This window comes from Dreissena polymorpha, chromosome 5 (assembly GCF_020536995.1).
Source record: "Dreissena polymorpha isolate Duluth1 chromosome 5, UMN_Dpol_1.0, whole genome shotgun sequence".
Lineage (NCBI taxonomy): Eukaryota > Metazoa > Mollusca > Bivalvia > Myida > Dreissenidae > Dreissena > Dreissena polymorpha.
In genome coordinates, this window is record NC_068359.1 from 123,474,596 (window position 1) to 123,492,653 (window position 18,058).

An 18,058-nucleotide genomic window follows, 5' to 3' on the forward strand; every position below is an offset into this window, starting at 1 on the left:
ATTATGTCGTAAGAACATGTTTATTTAGGAAATTAAGTTTTTAACTTGAATTCTAGATATTTGGCTCACTGTAATGATGTTGTTCATTGTTTTACCATTTGAGTCGTGTTATGAGAAAGCTGGGCATAATGCATGTGCATAAAGTGTCGTCCCAGATTAGCCTGTGCATTACACTTTACGCACAGGCATTATGCCCAGTTTTCTCAGAACACGACTCATTTATGTTCATTCACAAAAGCCCAGTTTTCCCAGAATGAGGCTGACATTATGCTCTCCCCTTGTTTCAGAACGGATGTACTGAAGGTCAGCTACACAGTAACGCCAGTAAATGTCTCAGACCCGTCGACCGTGCTTCAGCCAAGCCTGTCTCTGCTAGAAACCGCTTTGCAGAAGGTCTACAGCACACGAATGTATCATGGAAGCATGTCAGAGCTCATTGATGTCAGTCGCGCCTTCCATTTGTTCATCAAAGGACCGAGGCCAGAGCCACAGGTTGTGGCAGACATTGAAGAACGCCTGTGTCTGATCTGGAGGATGAATAGTAGTATGTATTGTTATCTGGAGGATGAATAGTAGTATGTATTGTTATCTGGAGGATGAATAGTAGTATGTATTGTTATCTGGAGGATGAATAGTAGTATGTATTGTTATCTGGAGGATGAATAGTAGTATGTATTGTTATCTGGAGGATGAATAGTAGTATGTATTGTTATCTGGAGGATGAATAGTAGTATGTATTGTTATCTGGAGGATGAATAGTAGTATGTATTGTTATCTGGAGGATGAATAGTAGTATGTATTGTTATCTGGAGGATGAATAGTAGTATGTATTGTTATCTGGAGGATGAATAGTAGTATGTATTGTTATCTGGAGGATTAATAGTAGTACGTATTGTTATCTGGAGGATGAATAGTAGTATGTATTGTTATCGCTTTACCCATTTGTATTCCCTTAGAATATCAAATTAAATTACAGACTGTCTACTAGATTCAAGTTTTAAAGGCTACATTTTCGCCCCTAAGAGACTGATGAGCAGCAAACATAATAAAACCTGAACAAACTGCGAGTTACTTGCAGGCTGTTTCGGTTTTCACGCTGGTTGCTTATAACTGTTTTCACTTTGCTTTTGAGCCAAAAAGGGTTATAGAACCCATAATGTGTCTTTGATGACATCTACAGATTTTTTAATTCATCATCAATGTGTTTCTCTTTGTCAATTTGTTTGACAATCAAGAGACTTAAACTAATTCAACAAATAAGTCTATACTTTTCAACATTAAAATTAAAACTTGCTTGAAAGGTCCTTATGGTAAGAAATTGTTTGTTTTTCAATATGCAAGCATGCATGCAAACTGTCACTAAAATCATTCTGACAATTTTACCATATATTACGACATGCATCTTCAATTGGTATTCATCTCTACTGTAACAAGCTCCTTAATCTTTGATAAGAAATATTGGCATTTAAAGCTGAGCCTGCTTAGGTTAAATTGTAATCCCTCAAAGTTTAAGAATGTAGTTACAAGAGGCAAGTGCATTCACAAGAACGTCTTATAATTATGTCAATGAGATGTGCGTGGCAACACACTGTCAATACAATCATTAGAAGGAACTATGCATTTCTGCTGTAAATTATAGGGAAACTGAAAGATTTCCATTTTGTCAAGTATGCAACATTCAATTCATTGAATGTTTATGACAAAACCATGTTTAATTTAAATTGTAAAATACAAAAACAAAATATACTTTAAAATGTATTTTAACTATTTAATTATATATTTTTTTAGTTGTGATTAAATTTATTTTGTTGTGATTCAACTTCTTTTTAAAATCTCTTGCACCCACCAATAAGTCATCAATTAAAATATTAAAGTATACATGTAACACACTTCAAAAATAAAAATGGGCAATCACTTAATTTGCTTCATTTTCAGGCTTATCCCAGTTGACCTGTTCAGGAATGGATGACATTTCTGTGAAGAAAACAGAAGAATACATGGGTGATATGGGGTAAAGAAATAAATGTTTTGATAACCTTGTGTATCCATTTCGTTGTTGACAGTGTTATCTACGGAGTTTTTTTGTTTTTTAAATATGCCTGAATTTTATCCCATCATCAGACGTGCATTGTCGAAATAAACCACTGTGGAATAAACTTTCCTCTATTTCGGCAGTGCTGAAATATAGCTGTCACGCACAGCAGAGAATGGTCATATTACTCGGAATCAACTATAAAGTAATCATTTTTAGTAAAATCGAATCAGATTCAACAAAACAAACAATTTGATACCTAGATGTAATATATTTTTAACACATAATGCAACTCAAAAAGCAAAAAAACATTATTTACAAATATTAAGTACGAGTACTCGTGACGTCATTATTAACACGTCATATGACACAATGCATGTTCTTTCACGCTAAAACTGCTGTAGCTTAGTGTGTTTTTTTTCATTATTTCTTAAAAATCGGGGACGTAGAGGTATGATAAACAGAAAAACAGGTTAGTTACTGATCGTTTTGTAATGTATTAGGCTCGGCACGATTAAATAAATGAAACTATGTTTGCTTAAAATAACTTTGGGATTCTCCGTGTAGTTCGATTTTCCTATTCTATTTTTAAAGAAATAATTTGCAACTAAGAAAATTGATGGGATAAATCGAATACTAGGTCGGTGCCGAATAAAGCAAAGTTTATTTTACTCTGCACGAAAATCTGAACCACTCGATCGCCAAGGCTCGTGGTTCAGATTTTCTAAGCCTCGCAAAATAAACTTTGTTTTATTTGGCACCGACCTAGTATTCTCTATATGCATGTCAGTATACAATGCCTGATTCTTGGTCATATTTAAAGGTGTATTGAAGATGTATGATAATTTCTAACATTATTGGATCTTTAATAATTTATAAGTTCTGAAAAAACTAGGCCTAAGGCATGTCCGTAATGTGTTGTCCTAGATAAGCATGTGCATTTCACACACACGACACTTTCCGCCTTAACTGGATATTTGCAAATAAAATACTTCCTTCAAACAAAAAATATACAAGCTGAAAGTGTCATCTCAGATTAGCCTGTGTGACGACATTTTAGGCACATGCATTAAGCCCTGTTTTCGCAGAATGAGGCTCATACATGTTTACTGAACTGCTCTTACCTTCAAAATTTTTTGTAGATGACCTTTAATTGCCTTTTAAGATTTTACCATAAAACTCTTTTTTTTCAACAGAATAGAAATCACAAAGATTTCCTACCTCATCAAGGTCAAGGGTATTACAGTAGATCCGGCAGGCGTAGTTGTTCCTGAAAGCACGTATTTCAACACTGAAATAGAAAAATACACTGTGGTTGAGATTTACACTGGATCGCTTATGACACGTTACAGATTTCACCACGATTTGTTCATTGCAGATTATATTTATCAGGAAAATATTACAGATTTGGTTCAAGGAATTCAGGATGTATGGCGAAATAGCGTAACAAGTAGGTTTCTGTCATAATTTCATTTTATGTATGTCACGTACATTCTAAACATGTCAGATTTTGCCCAAGAATATATATGTTTTCCAATAAGACAATTTGGGTTATATTTAATATTGACACAAGTGGCATTATTAGTAGTTTTTTAATACGCTAGTTAACAAGATATTTGCACCGAAAGGCCACATATCAGCTTGTTTACATCTGTCAATTTCGAAATGTGGACCCCACAATACTCTTATGATCCTGCACCCTGAAGTTATTATTATCAACTTTCATATTATAGATGGTCTAAATGGATGATTGCTTTTTCAGAATGTGCTGGAATCTGTACTGTACACTTTGTGAAAACAGAACAATATTTCCAGAAGCAAACCAGGTAGATTGACTTTTGTTCATGTTTACTATTCTTTACCCTTTCCCACTTAGAAGCAAAGTGAAAATGGATATGTGGAAACAGCATAAAACCAGAACAGTCTGCGAGTAACTCGCAGTCTGTTCAGGTTTAATGCTGTTTGCTGCTCATCAGGATCTAAGGGTTGGAAAATAAAGCATTAAAACTTGAAACTAGTAAGAAAAGTATGAAATTAAATGCAACTTTCTAGAGGATTACACATGCGTAAAAATACGTATCTAAGTGGTAAAGGGATAATTATTAATATTTGCCAAACATATCACATGTACTTTAATATGAGCCAGGCTGTGTGAAAAGGGGGTTAAATGTATGTGCGTAAAGTGTCGTCCCAAATTGGTCAGGGATGACACTTTCCACCTTAACTTGATTTTTGCTAAGAAGAGACTTTCTTTAAAAGAAAAATCATAACTGCGGAAAGTGTCGTCCCTAATTAGCCTGTGCAGACTGCACAGTCTAATCTGATTCGACTCTTTACACACTTGCATTAAACTCCTTTTTCACAGAGCAAGGCTCATATATATTTAAGTGTGAAATGGTTATGTCTACATATTAAGCTTTACAGTTATCATGAAATAATATTGTTTTATTACTAACTAAAATGCTCTTTTATTTATTTTGATGTTATTGAAGGTATTATCATTGACATGAGTAGTAACATTATCAATAGCATGCACGCATAAAAAAATATAATTGTTGAAATATGCTTGTTATTAAAGCAGAAAAAGTCTGTTGTTTTCTTTTTGCAAAGGCGAGTTATTAGATGTGTAGATCATTTGACTAACATAAAAGTATTGTACAAGTATATGCGTTTCATCAAATTAATGCTTCTCATTTGAACATTTAATCTTGATACCTTGATAATTTCAGCAATCTTGTTTTTGCCATTGTCTACACTGTACAATTTGGAAGGAATGTTGTGAGTCCAGTGATGATAAATGCACCCTCTACTAAAGACTTCCAAAATGGCATCCATGTTGTTACTCCTATGAAATATGGCATATCCGGATTTTACGTCATCTTTACAGAAGACCCAGCGATTACTTTGTATCGGTATGTGTTAAAAACTTGATAGATATATGAGGCACAGTCTAGAAAAACTGGGCTATAATGCATGTGCTTGAAGAGTCATCCCAAATTAGCCTGTGCAGACTGCCCAGGCTTATCAGTAACAACATTTTATGCTTTTATGGAATTTTTGTTTTAAGAAACTCTCTTCTAGTTTAGGCAGAAATTGTTGTCCCTGATTAGCCCGTGTGGACTGCACAAGCTTATCTGGGACGACACTTAATGCACATGCATTATTAAGTCTGGTTTTCAAGGCTAATATGATGTCACCAGTATTTGCAAATCAATAGGCAAAAAATGCAACTTACACATTTAACTGCATTGTTTTTTATCCCACTTTTACAGCGAATTCGGTTGATTAAAGCCCCATTGATTAAATATCATCTATAATCAACGGCAGGAAATGACGTCAATATTTCGACGAAATGACGTCATAAATCCAGCGAAATTATCCAGTCAAACTAACTTTGTTTAAAAAAAAGGTTTAGAAAATAAAAAGTGGGATAAATAGAATAATAGATTACAGTAGTGTTGATTATAGATCAGGTTTATCATGCTCGGCAAGAAAACGAAAAAGCACTCGCCAAGGCTCGTGCTTTTTGTTTTCTAAGCCTCGCATGATAAACCTGATCTATAATCAACACTAACCTATTATTCTCTATTTACATAATGTATTATATGTAATATATATGTGGATTTGATAACAGACTCACAGTTCCAACTCTATGGTTGATCTGGCACAATAACTGAAGAAAAACTTTAATTATTTTTTGTTCTTCTGTTAGCTAGTGTTTTTCTTTTGTTTAGTTTTTTTGCAGAACAGATACATTGTTACAGAAAAGTACATATTTCAGATTATTTCAATGGTGTTTTGGTGAAGGCATTTTTCCATTTGTTCTATAGTGTACATATAAGAAAAAGGGGCTTAATGCATGTGCAAACAGTGTGCAGTCTGCACAGGCTATTAGGGACGACACTTTTCACTTGGACTGGGTTTTCCATTTGAAGAGACCTCCCTTAGATAACAATTTCATACAAGCGGAAAGTGTTATCTGTGACAGGGTAATCAAACGACACTACGCACATGAATTAACCTTAGTGCTGGAACCAAATTTTAAAGGCCTTTGCAAATAGTTTGGATCAAGATCAGATGCCACAAAACGTGGCGTCTAATCTTGATCCAAACTGTTTGCTATTCTGATAGTGGTCTTTGAAAAAAAGTGAAGAAAATGATGATTTTAGAAATTCAGCAGACACCCATTTAGCAGACGACAAATATCCCAGCATGCAACGAATTAAGTCCTGTTTTCCTAAAGCCTGGCTCTTATTATTCTTGTTAGGTCAAGGCACACTTGGCAGATCAGTTTTGTTGGGCGTGTGGACGTGCGACAAGTGGCAGAACTTATCATGCAGGTCGCTCTTGCTACTAGAAACAAAACATCAGGTATTCATTCCGAGTTTATATTTTTTCATGAATACCATCTAAAGACACAGATTAATTGATTGTGCAATAAAAAAAATGGCAGCCATTTTTATTTTTGTTGCTGGTTTTCTGGTCATGAAAAACGAGTGCAATTAAATTGTGTACCTTCTTATTGCAGGATTCAGTTATAATATCGAGTACAACCGTGTCATAGACAAATACGCTGTCAATGGGTGAGTCAATTATAATCTGTAGCTGTGTTGCTTGTATTCTGATTCGATGGTAGTTTACTCTAAACTCATAATTAAGACAAATGCTATTTGGTTTTGAAAAAAATGCATGGTTAAAATTACCAAAGTTAATCTTAGAAGTTTTATGTTGATATAGTTTTAAATGTAGCCTTTCATTAAATTAGTGGTACATTCACAATGCAAACTAGGACATACAAAACTTAAGAAACATAATCCATGGAGAAAATTTGCCTATGCCATTAGTTTCACTTTTACTTTTCCAAAACAGCGATGAAATCTCCTCCCTGGTTCTATTCGTGACCGATTCTGCCAGTAGCAGCCCAATTGTCCTTGACGCTCGCAGTCTTGGCGTGCCAACATCGACGGAACTGATGTACTGGTTCCAGCAGAGCAACCACACGGTGTACTACGGCAACATGAACACCTACAGGATCTACACATTCAGTTTTAACGACTTGATTCCAGTGAAGACACTGAACCATTACGAGATCAACGGGTACTGTTGTATTTTTCTGGTTGTTATTATATCTGTAAGAAAAATTGTCTGATCAATCACTAATGTGAAAGGCATGATATAATTTAAGGAGATAAGAGAGATGTGTTATTTCCTTGGTGTTTATTCAAAGAGTAAGGCTTGCAGTGGTCAGTTGTCTTGTGCAATCTATAAATAGCATAAGGAATCTATAAATAGACTGATTCAGGGAATCATATGATGTTACAGGTACCTGATTGCTGAGGACAGAGACAGGGTAGCACAGATCATCAAGGATGCCTATGTTACCAGTGATAGCGGTAAGAAAATATTACTTTCTTATCTTGTTACTTTTCATTTCCTATTACCGGTAGTTACAGCCTATTAATTTTGGTGTGTGTATTTCAAAGTTTATGTCAGGTCCTTCCGCATCTGATGCTGAGGGTGAAGAACCGGAGCCTGTCCCAGTGATCGCACCATACTAACTATTTGACTCACAAAAGTTGGGTCAAATGTGGAATTATTAACATATTTATATTAGCTTGATTGCAGGGAAGTCCAAAGTCTTATTAAGAGATTCTTGAGACAGTGCACTGAGTAGAACTAATGCTAGGTGACGTAAGTGAAGATTTAATACCATTTCCAGCATGGAATTAGAATTTTAGACCTTCTGATATATGCAGACACCAAAGCCATCATGCTTCCATGAGTACCGTAATTACTCTAAGTTTTTGGACACTAAGTTTTCGGACACCCTCTTTTGTAGCAAAAATTAATTTTTTGCAAATCTTAATTTGCAGACATACGCGTTTTCGTCCTTAATTAATGTATCTAAATTTTAGGACAGTATATTTTACAGCGCTATTCTTAAGACTTTGGCCCTGTTTTCAACTATCTTCTGACACTTTGAGCATGGATTTTTACAACCTGATAAAGGTCATAAAACCTTGCAGATGCATGCCTAAGGGCCATGGAACATTACATGTACATGAGCGCAATTTGGTAAATAACCATGTGTACCAGTATAAAACAATCAATTCACCCAACAGCATTTAAAACAGTTTCGTCCAATTAAGAAAGCAAAATGATTTATGTGTGTACTTATTGGTTCTATCATATCAGGCAAGATTAAGCAAAGCTGTGAAATTGTATTAATTTCAAAGCAGAAAATAGAAGAGTAAACGCAATTCAATTGTTGTACATTGATTTATTGCTTTTACTTCTATAAAATTATAATTATCAGACACCTTAATTTTTGTTTCTAAATTTTCGGACACCTGTAATTTTTGAATATTTTTTCATATCGAAATTTTCAGACACACATTTTAAAATTATTTTGAAGTGTCGGAAAACTTAGAGTAATTACAGTCAGGGACCTATACAAACAAAAATTTAGCATTTTCCCTGCAAAAGTATTGTAACTCAAAAAAAGTTACAAATATAAAATATGATGAAGGTTAATTTTGATTTTACTATTACATATGTAATGGATTGTTATTTTGTACTCATAATCAGGAAATCCTGTCTTTAACAGAAGTATTAAGAAAAATAAAATGTTTTTTGCTTCTTCTGTAAAATTTTCAAAAAGTGAGTTACGATAGTCTTGTGTGGAGCCCACGAATTGGGAATTGTGTAGTTTTTCTTTACTTGGTAAATTACCCTTGTTTGTATAGGTCCCTGTTACAGTATATTAATTTTCAATTGAAACCATAGCTTTTGTATCTGTTTGATCACTTGAGTGTAGCTTCAACATATTTGTCACACTGTTGTGTCATGCATTACGGTAAGTAAAATTTTTGATGCACCAAACTATTGTATTGGATATAGTTTTGTGAAGACATTGCAAAGGTTTCATGCTAAATCCTAAGTTATTTGCATCAATATTTTCCCAATATTGCATTCTCCTAACAAAACTTACCTTAGAAAAACACATGGTTTTGTCATGTCATTTTTATGTTTGTTGTTTTCATTACGCGTTTGCAGGCAATGCATTATCCTCAAGAATTTCACCAGATTGCTCAGATGGTATTGAAATCAGTGTCCAATGTTTGGTGGTGCATACATTACATAATTTCTCACTGTGGGCCAGTCATATAGCTTTTGTTCTTTAATTTTTCTTAATATTTCTTATGTGTTTGCATGTAATTCCTTTAATGTAATGAATTCTAATGTCATAGGATGTACCTCAATTATTTGTTATGACATCTGAATGGTATAGTCCTTTATAGGTTCATCAGTGATATATTCACTGCTGCCTGGTTATTTTTCCTAACGATATTCAAATGTTAGGATGTTTGGTTTCTTCCTCTTCTTTATTTCTCTATCAATGCATATCCATATTTTTCATGTTACATCACGTATTGGTCAACCCAAATTGGTGTTGGTATTTTATTAGTGTCAAGTGTTAAATGTATTATAAAATACAATATAATCTGTGTTCAATTATGATTGTGTGCAAAATGTCAAAAACATGTATATAAATGACAAGTAGAGAAACAAAAAATACAAATGATAGTGACTAGCAATTTTACATAATATTTGTTCTACGTTGAATTGAAACATGTTTTAATGCTTCTTAGTTGTATTTTCTAATTACATAATGCCACGTAACTTAAATAAGTCATACAACTCAAATTTATTACTTTTGATACAATACAAAATATAGATAATTATTTTTAAAATCTGTTATTTAAAATCATTTGATTTACTTTTGTCCGTGTTAATAACAGGTATGACTTGATTATTTATTAATTTCTGACTTGCCTGTTTTAATTGTTTACATTAATCTTGCATTAAGTCCTATTTAATGTTAAATACATTGTTAATTGAAGCATTGTTTTAGGAAAACAGTGCTTAATGCGAGTTTGTTTAGTGTCTTCCCAGATTAGCCTGTGCAGTCCACACAGGCTAATCAGAGACAAAACTTCTTGCCTAGACTAGATATTTATTTCAAAGAGACTCCTTTATATGAGAAAGTCCATAAATATGAAAAAGTGTTATCCCTGATTATAGCCTGTGCAGACTGCACAGGCTAATCCGGGAGGACACTTAATCAACATGCATTAAGCCTTGTTTTCCAAGAACAGGCTCATTAAATAGAGATTTTGATTGATGTTTTATCTGTTTACACCTTGCAGATTACAATATTACCATCTACAAGGTAGAAGTTGGTTATAAGATAACTGGGTGAGTACATTTTTGTGTTCATTAACAATTTTGAAAGCATGATGTATTCCTGATAATAACTACATCGACATGAAATGTAAACACGCAGATAAACGTAAATATTGTTTTAGAGAATATAATATGTGTTTTATAATTAAAATCATGTTAAACATCATTGGTTTATTAAAGTACTGTGATGCCTTGAGGCATCAGAAAATCCGTTGTTACAGTAATACTAAAATATCATCTCATTTTTAAGAACTGGTTTTTGATAAATATAAATTCAGAATAAATGTATAGGGTGTAGACAATATTGCAACATTATGACTACTTTTTTGTAGAAAAATACATTGTTAAATTTCAGAAATGACTATATTTTTAAATGACTACACTATTGTACAGTTGACCTTTTGCAATGACTACATATTTGTAATGACCTTGTTTTTGTAATGACAATATAAATGTAATTTCTTCAAGTTTGGAATGACTAAATTTTGGCAACGACAACATTTTTGTAACAACTTTTTTGTTGTAATAATTTTTTGTTTGTATTAACTACAATATCTGAATAACTACATTTTTATTATGACTTCATTATTTCATAATGATCTACAATTATGTAATGACTATCATTTTTTCTAATGACTAAATTGATGTTATAACTACATTTGTTTAATGACTACATTGGTGTAATTACAAAATTTTAGTAATTATTACATTTATGTAAAAACTACATTTTTTTAAATACTACAGTTTTATAATAAATAAAGTAAGATAATTAACTCATATTTGTGAAGACTGTATTGTTTTTATGACAAAGTTTTTTTTATACTACATTCTGTTTATGACTTCATTATTTCTTTTTCTTTTTCTTTTTTTTCATTTATTTTACCATGTTTGACATATACATATGCAGCATTTACATGTTCACACATAACACATTGCTAATATAATATAACATATATGGATCACTCGTTCATAATTTCGTTTTAGATTTTCAAAAGAGTGAAACAATATACAGTGCATTCATTCATATAGTTCACACACGTACAACATTCATTGTCAGTATTTATCATTTCACATGAGAGGCAAATAAAAGGCATGCACTCAGGCGATTTCACACTCGCTTTTACATACACACGCACACACACCCGCGCACGTACACGCATGCACGTTCGCACTTACATACATACAAACAATACATATTTTTGTTTAAATGGTCCAAGAAAAATATCAAGTAATTTAAAAGCATTTACAATACATAGTACAATATTTCTTGATTATGGTATTGTTAGTACTTTGCGTTTGACATTTTAAACATAGGTTCAAATGGTTGAGAGCATGGGCAAAAATTAATATGTACTAAAGAGAAGTTCTGTTGGTTGAAAAATATTGTATGAGGTGGATCCATTTTTGATTATGTGTTTCATATTTGTTTTTAATGAGGGCAATTTCTGCTTCTGTCTGTATTTTTATCTTGAGATAATTTAGAAAAATATTGAAATTTGGGATCATTTTTTTATTTTCATTTTAAATATAAACATTTTCATTAAAATTAGTATAAAATTTAGAACATGATTGTATACTTTTTTGTCCATAAAACCAAGAAAGGCCATTTCTTTGCTTAATTGTATGTCAATGTTCACATCTTTGAGAAAGTGTTGCAGTTGTGTCCATTATTTCTTGAATGTAGGTGCATTCCCAAAATAAATGGTCAATTGTTTCAATATTGATTGGCAAAAATCACACAAGCTACATGCTTTCAGTCCACATTTGGTTAAAAATCTATTTGTTGGTACTATTCTAGATAAAAACTTGTATTGAAAATTGCGTAGATATGTATCAATCGTTCACTTAAATGGAATCGTATATATTTTTTTCCAGTCTGTATTTTCTTTAAGATTCAATTGTTTGTCCCATTTCATTTCAGTACAGTTATCAATTGTATTTTATGTTTTTTGTTGTATGTTATAAAGTGTTTTATTTATTTGTTTGGTATTATATATCAAATTACCAAAAGTTTCTTCCGACATTGTTAAAGTGTTAATCCCTTGTGTTTGCAATAATGTTTTATATTCTTTGGGAATTGCAGATAATAGTGAATAATAATTTAAAAATTCAAGTGGATTTATATTATATAAGCGTTGTATTTCATTTAACGTATAATATGTATTTTTTTTATAATTATATAAGTGTCCAATTGTTTTTATACCATTGTTAAACCAGTTTACCAGAAATATGGATTTGTTATTTATTTTTATATTTTTGTTATTCCATATGACTTGTTTACATAAAGGAATGCCCCCTTTTGAACAGTTATATTCGTTCTTGATGTTTTGCCATGCGGTAAGTATATCTATCAAAAATATATTTTCTTTACTAATGTCATGAATTATAGCTTCATCTAAGTTACTTTCAAATATTAGAATGGTACCAGAATGTTTGAGCTTTTCGTGTAGTAAGAGTTTCCATTTGCCATGATTGTTTTCATCTAGGAATCGTTTAACCCAGCCTGCTTTAATAGCGTTCAAAAAGAAATTAATGTCTGTAAGTTTTAAGCCTCCATTTTCATAAGGTTGATGTAATCGTTTTCTTTTGATTTTGTCTGGTTTATCATCCCAAATAAATTTAAACATAGTTGTTATTAATCCATCTTTTACTTGCTTTGGTGGATTTGGGAGAACCAAAAATGGATAAATTAACTTCGGTAATGCAAACGTTTTTATAACAGTAATTTTTCCCATTAGGGTAAGTTTTCTATGTTGCTAAAACTGTTTTAAGCAGGCTTCAAAGTCTTAAATTTTTGGCATTAAGTTTTTTTCTATATTAAGTTTATGCTGATTATAAAAATTCATTCCTAGAGTTTTTGCCCCATCAGATGTCCAAGTAAACTTTTTTTCGGTACAATATTCAAAGTTTGAGTTTTTTAGAGATCCAATTCTCATAACAGTGGATTTTGTTGAGTTAAGGTTTAGCCCCGATATTTTTCTAAATTTATGGAGGGTTTTCACTAGTGTTTCAAAGGAGGTTGCTGATCCATCATTGACAAAAGTTGCATCGTCTGCAAAAAAGGTTTGCTTAATTTCTGGGTCATTGATTTTTATTCCTTTAATCATTGCATTAGTATTTATATGATTGGATAGAATTTCCAAACATAAAATAAATAAGGACGACGATTGTGGACAACCTTGCCGAACTCCTTTTTCTATTTTAAAGCTTCTAGAAAGATTACCATTGTTTATAATGATGCTATTTATATCATTGTAAAATACTTTAATCCATTGAATAAGCTGTGGTCCGAAATTGAGATGATCAAAACAATGTAAGATAAAAGAGTGGTTCAAGCTGTCGAATGCTTTTTCGAAGTCTGCAAAGACTAACAGTCCAGGCTTATTGTGACTTTCAAGATATTCAATTACATCGAATATTAATCTAACATTTTCACCTAAATATCTGTTTTTCAAGAAACCTGTTTGGTCATAACTAATTATTTTATTTAATACTTTTTTCAAACGGTTAGCTATAGATTTAGTTGCAATTTTGTAATCGATATTAAACAGACTAATTGGTCACCAGTTTGAAATGTACCGGTAATCCAAGTTTTTATCTGACTTAGGAATAAGGTTAATTATACCCTGTTTTTGTAGAGCAGTTAGTTCACCATTGTAAAAAGAATAGTTAATTGATTTGGTATAGTATTCTTTTAATGTTGGCAAGAATATTTTATAAAATTCAACAGTTAGTCCGTCAGAGCCTGGGCTTTTATAATTCGCCATTTCTAATAATGCACAACCACATTCATAATCAGTAAGTTTGCCTTCACATTGTACTTTTTGCTCTTCGTTTAGTTTATTTAAAGGTACATTAAATAATTACGATGCAGTTTCTTCTGTATGATTCTGTTTATAAAGTGTTTCATAATAGTTGGCTTCTGCTTCAAATATTTTGTCTTTATCTTTTAACACTATGTTATCAACAATCAATTTATGAATTGTTTTCTTTTCGGCTCTCCGTTTTTCTAGGTTGGCAAAGTATGTTGATTTTTTTTTCATTTCCTTCAACCTGAATAGCTTTTGATCTTAAAATATATCCATTACCTTTTTATCATAAATGTGTTCTAGTTTTTGTTGTTTAGCTTATATTATGTTTGTTATATTTTTTATAGAATCAGTAGAGTTGCATTTTTTTTATTAAATTTTGTTGTAGTGTCGTGATTTCTTTAATTAACTCTTCTTCTTCCTTTTTAGATTTTTTGTTTTTTATTGTACAGTATTTTATTGTTTCATTACGAATTGTACTCTTAATTAGTTCCCACATTGCAGTGTTTGGATTACATTCTTTATTTAAATTCGTTATGTCATTGATACTTTGCTTTATTTTGTTTTGATATTCAACAAATAGTAGAAAGGAATTATTAACTTTAAAGTACCCACGTCCTTTTCCTAAGAGTAAATTATCTATGTTTAACTGTACAAGAGAGTGGTCCGTTTTATATCCAGGTTTTATGTTACATTTTGATATAAGATTACATAAGTTATTTGATATCAAGAAGAAGTCAAGTTTGCAGAATATATGTAATTTACAATTGGAGTGCCATGTGAATTGGTTTTTGTCTGGATGTTTTATGCTCCAGATGTCGCTGAGTTCATTGGTGGCCATTAAATCTATAAGAGATTTTCTGAAGGTTTTATGGGTATTACAATTACCGTTTTTCTTGTCAAGTCCTGTTAAGACAATATTAAAATCTCCGCCTATAATATTTTTTTATCAGCATTTGACAATAAAAAGCTATTTAGTTTTGAGAATATATATGGATCATCTTTGTTTGACCCATAAATGTTAATAAGTGTGATGGTAATATCTTGTATTTTAATGTCTACGTACAGCTATTAACCTTCCAATAACAATTTCAGTGAAGTTTAATAGTTCCGTGTCACTATTTGGATGTAAAAATATCCCTACACCTTCGTTATTTGACTTTTATCCACTATAAACATATTGACCAGACCAGTCATGTTTCCATATTTCATAATTAGAGTTACTCAAATGTGTCTCTTGTAACATGTAAATCGAATAGTTAAGACTGTATAGCCATTCAAACACTTGCATTCTTTTATCTTTGTTTTCTAAACCCCTCACGTTTAATGTTAGTATTATGGTTTCCATTTATGTAATACATAGCCCATGTTATAACATTTGTTTTTAATCAAGTTTGTTTTTATGTCAACTGATATTTGAATTGTTTGATTCATAGTGTTTGTCATAGTGTCTTGTATGTCATTAAAGAATTCTTAAAGGTAGGTTGTATAATACGTATAAAGTATAATATGCGACTTGCAAAGTTAGATATTTATATTGTTGGAGTTTTTGTTGTTTGAGTGTCGAAAAACGAAATTTGACAAAAAACAGAGATGATGCATCAAGGAACATGTTGTACTTTTTCAAATGCAATTACTTAATCCTTCTTCTTTTTAACATTTTAGTTACTTTTTTTAATAAATGGCGAAGGATTTATAATTATCGACGATAATAATAATGTTTTAAGTGGTAAATGGAGTTTTTTAAGCTACTAAAGTGTCTATATAGTTAGAAAAAAAACAACAAAAACAAACAAAAGGCATAACACAAAAAAAACGCACGAATATTTCAGTTAACAAAGAAACGGTTAAAATGCGCATTTCTTAGTACATGGTGAACGATAGTCATGAAAAAAAAAAACAAATCTGCACAAGTTCATATTTAATGTGTTAATTGTACGTACAAACAAGTTCTAGTATTTTAAAATAAGTAAAATATGAAAAAAATGATATAACATCTTTAGCGTACAGTAATACTGTACAACTTAAAAAAGGGTAACAGCATGCTAAATTGCTGTTTGAGTTAATTGTGTGTTCTAAATAATTTATGCATGTTTTATAAGTAGAACATATTAAAAAAGCATAAACATGAACAAAATTATGAAAAACAAAAGTTACTGTTTCTTTCTAACCTGAAAACAATAATATTGTATGTTTACATTAATGAACAGGTTAAATGTTAAGTTATATATACATCATACAATACAATAACAGTGTTTTGTACAGTATTTCCAGGTTTTGTTGTATTACAATGATTATTAATATATTTCAATAAGCATTCTTTCGAAACTATTCAAGTACACATGCACGCAACTATCGATGAGTTTAGCTCCGTATACATAATTATATACTTATTCGAGTCAGTTAACATTAACTATTCACGTGCACATGTACAAAAACTATCTCTAATGTCCTGCTCAGTATGCATAGGTTGATGATCAATTGCGTCAATTAACCTTTATATGCGTATAAATTTGATAACATCTTTTTACAATCAGTACATATTACGAGAATCTTGTTTACGGCTGAAGTTATTATAAAAGCAAAAAGGAAAATATATTAATAACCGTATATAACATGTTGTACAAGACTTACTAAGTGGTTAATGGTAACAAAACAATATCTTATTCATTTCTTTATAATAAGAATAGTATACATAACACTTGATCAGCACAGTTTTTATATATTGCGATTATTACTGAGTTGTTAATTGTAACAAAACAATATTTAATTCATTTCTTAATAATAAAAATAATAAACATAACACTTAATCAGCACAGTTTTAATATATCACGATTATTACTTAGTGGTTAATGTAACAAAACAAGATTTAACTCATTTCTTAATAATAAAAATAGTATACATAACACTTAATCAGCACAGTTTTTATATATCGCGATTGTTACTTATGTTTTTCTATGTGTGTTATTATAATATTATAAATAGCTCAGGCCGTGCTTGTGCATGCACGTGATTTTATTTAATTATATATATTGATCCAAATGTATTAATTAGCGCTATCAAAGTAGTTTCTAGTATCATACACATACTATTTCTATATCACGATTATAACTTATGGTTTCAATATGTGTTATACTTTTATAAATTGCTCAAGCTGAGCTTCAAATAATGTTTGCATATCATGATTATTACTAGTGTCTTTCAATATGTGTTATACTTTTATAAATGGCTCAATCTGTGCTTTTTCACATACGCGATTTTATTTAATTATATATGTTGATCAAAATGTATGAATTTGCGCAATCAAAGTAGTTCTGAATGTCATTCACAATAATTGTACCCACGGTCATGAAGACAAAAAGAGAACAACTACACAACAACGTGGATTTGCAAAAATAAACATAGTTTAGGAAGCAATCATTGACATTCAGGGCTAAAGAAAACACTGTTGATACAGGTTTGAAAAAAACACAAGGAACTGTGTTTTTTCGTGTAAGCGTTCATAAGATAGTGTTCAATGAAAGAAAAGGCTGTCTATTTTATGCAATATAACCTGTTAATCAGCTTCGGCCAGTCTGCCCCCATCCAATGCTTGGACTCGTCATTTGCGATTGGCCGGACTACATCCTTTGTTGATTTATGAAATAAGTGTCCGTCCCACGACCAAACAGATCTGTTTTCAGGCAATGTCCTTTTTATTGTCATCAGAACCTTTTGATTGATGTGTGTAAGGTCTTCATTGATGTAGATATTCGATCCTTTAAACTGCTTCCTGTTGGTCATAACGAAGTTCCGTTTCTGCCTTGACACAAATTTGACGATAATCGGCCTTGTAAATCCGTCCTTGACCTTGCCTAAACGATGCGATATTTCAATGTCGCCGATTTGAAGATTTAGCCCTTTGATTTTCTGGTTTAGTTGTTCTAAAACTTTTTGTGTTGTAATTTCAGCCGATTCGCTTAAAGTTTGA

The 18,058-nt window shown here is 31.5% G+C and overlaps 1 protein-coding gene across 1 annotated transcript in view; it reads left to right on the top strand.

Annotated features, from left to right (window-relative positions):
• The window catches only part of LOC127831604 (uncharacterized), a 114,252-nt gene that overhangs the window by 57,172 nt on the left and 39,022 nt on the right, over nt 1–18,058 (top strand). The window contains exons 41-50 of the mRNA XM_052356582.1: nt 288–544; nt 1,936–2,011; nt 3,229–3,482; nt 3,795–3,858; nt 4,762–4,944; nt 6,300–6,403; nt 6,561–6,615; nt 6,902–7,129; nt 7,355–7,425; nt 10,243–10,291. Of these exons, the coding sequence (XP_052212542.1) occupies nt 288–544; nt 1,936–2,011; nt 3,229–3,482; nt 3,795–3,858; nt 4,762–4,944; nt 6,300–6,403; nt 6,561–6,615; nt 6,902–7,129; nt 7,355–7,425; nt 10,243–10,291 (1,341 nt within the window). The remainder of the gene's footprint in view (nt 1–287; nt 545–1,935; nt 2,012–3,228; nt 3,483–3,794; nt 3,859–4,761; nt 4,945–6,299; nt 6,404–6,560; nt 6,616–6,901; nt 7,130–7,354; nt 7,426–10,242; nt 10,292–18,058) is intronic.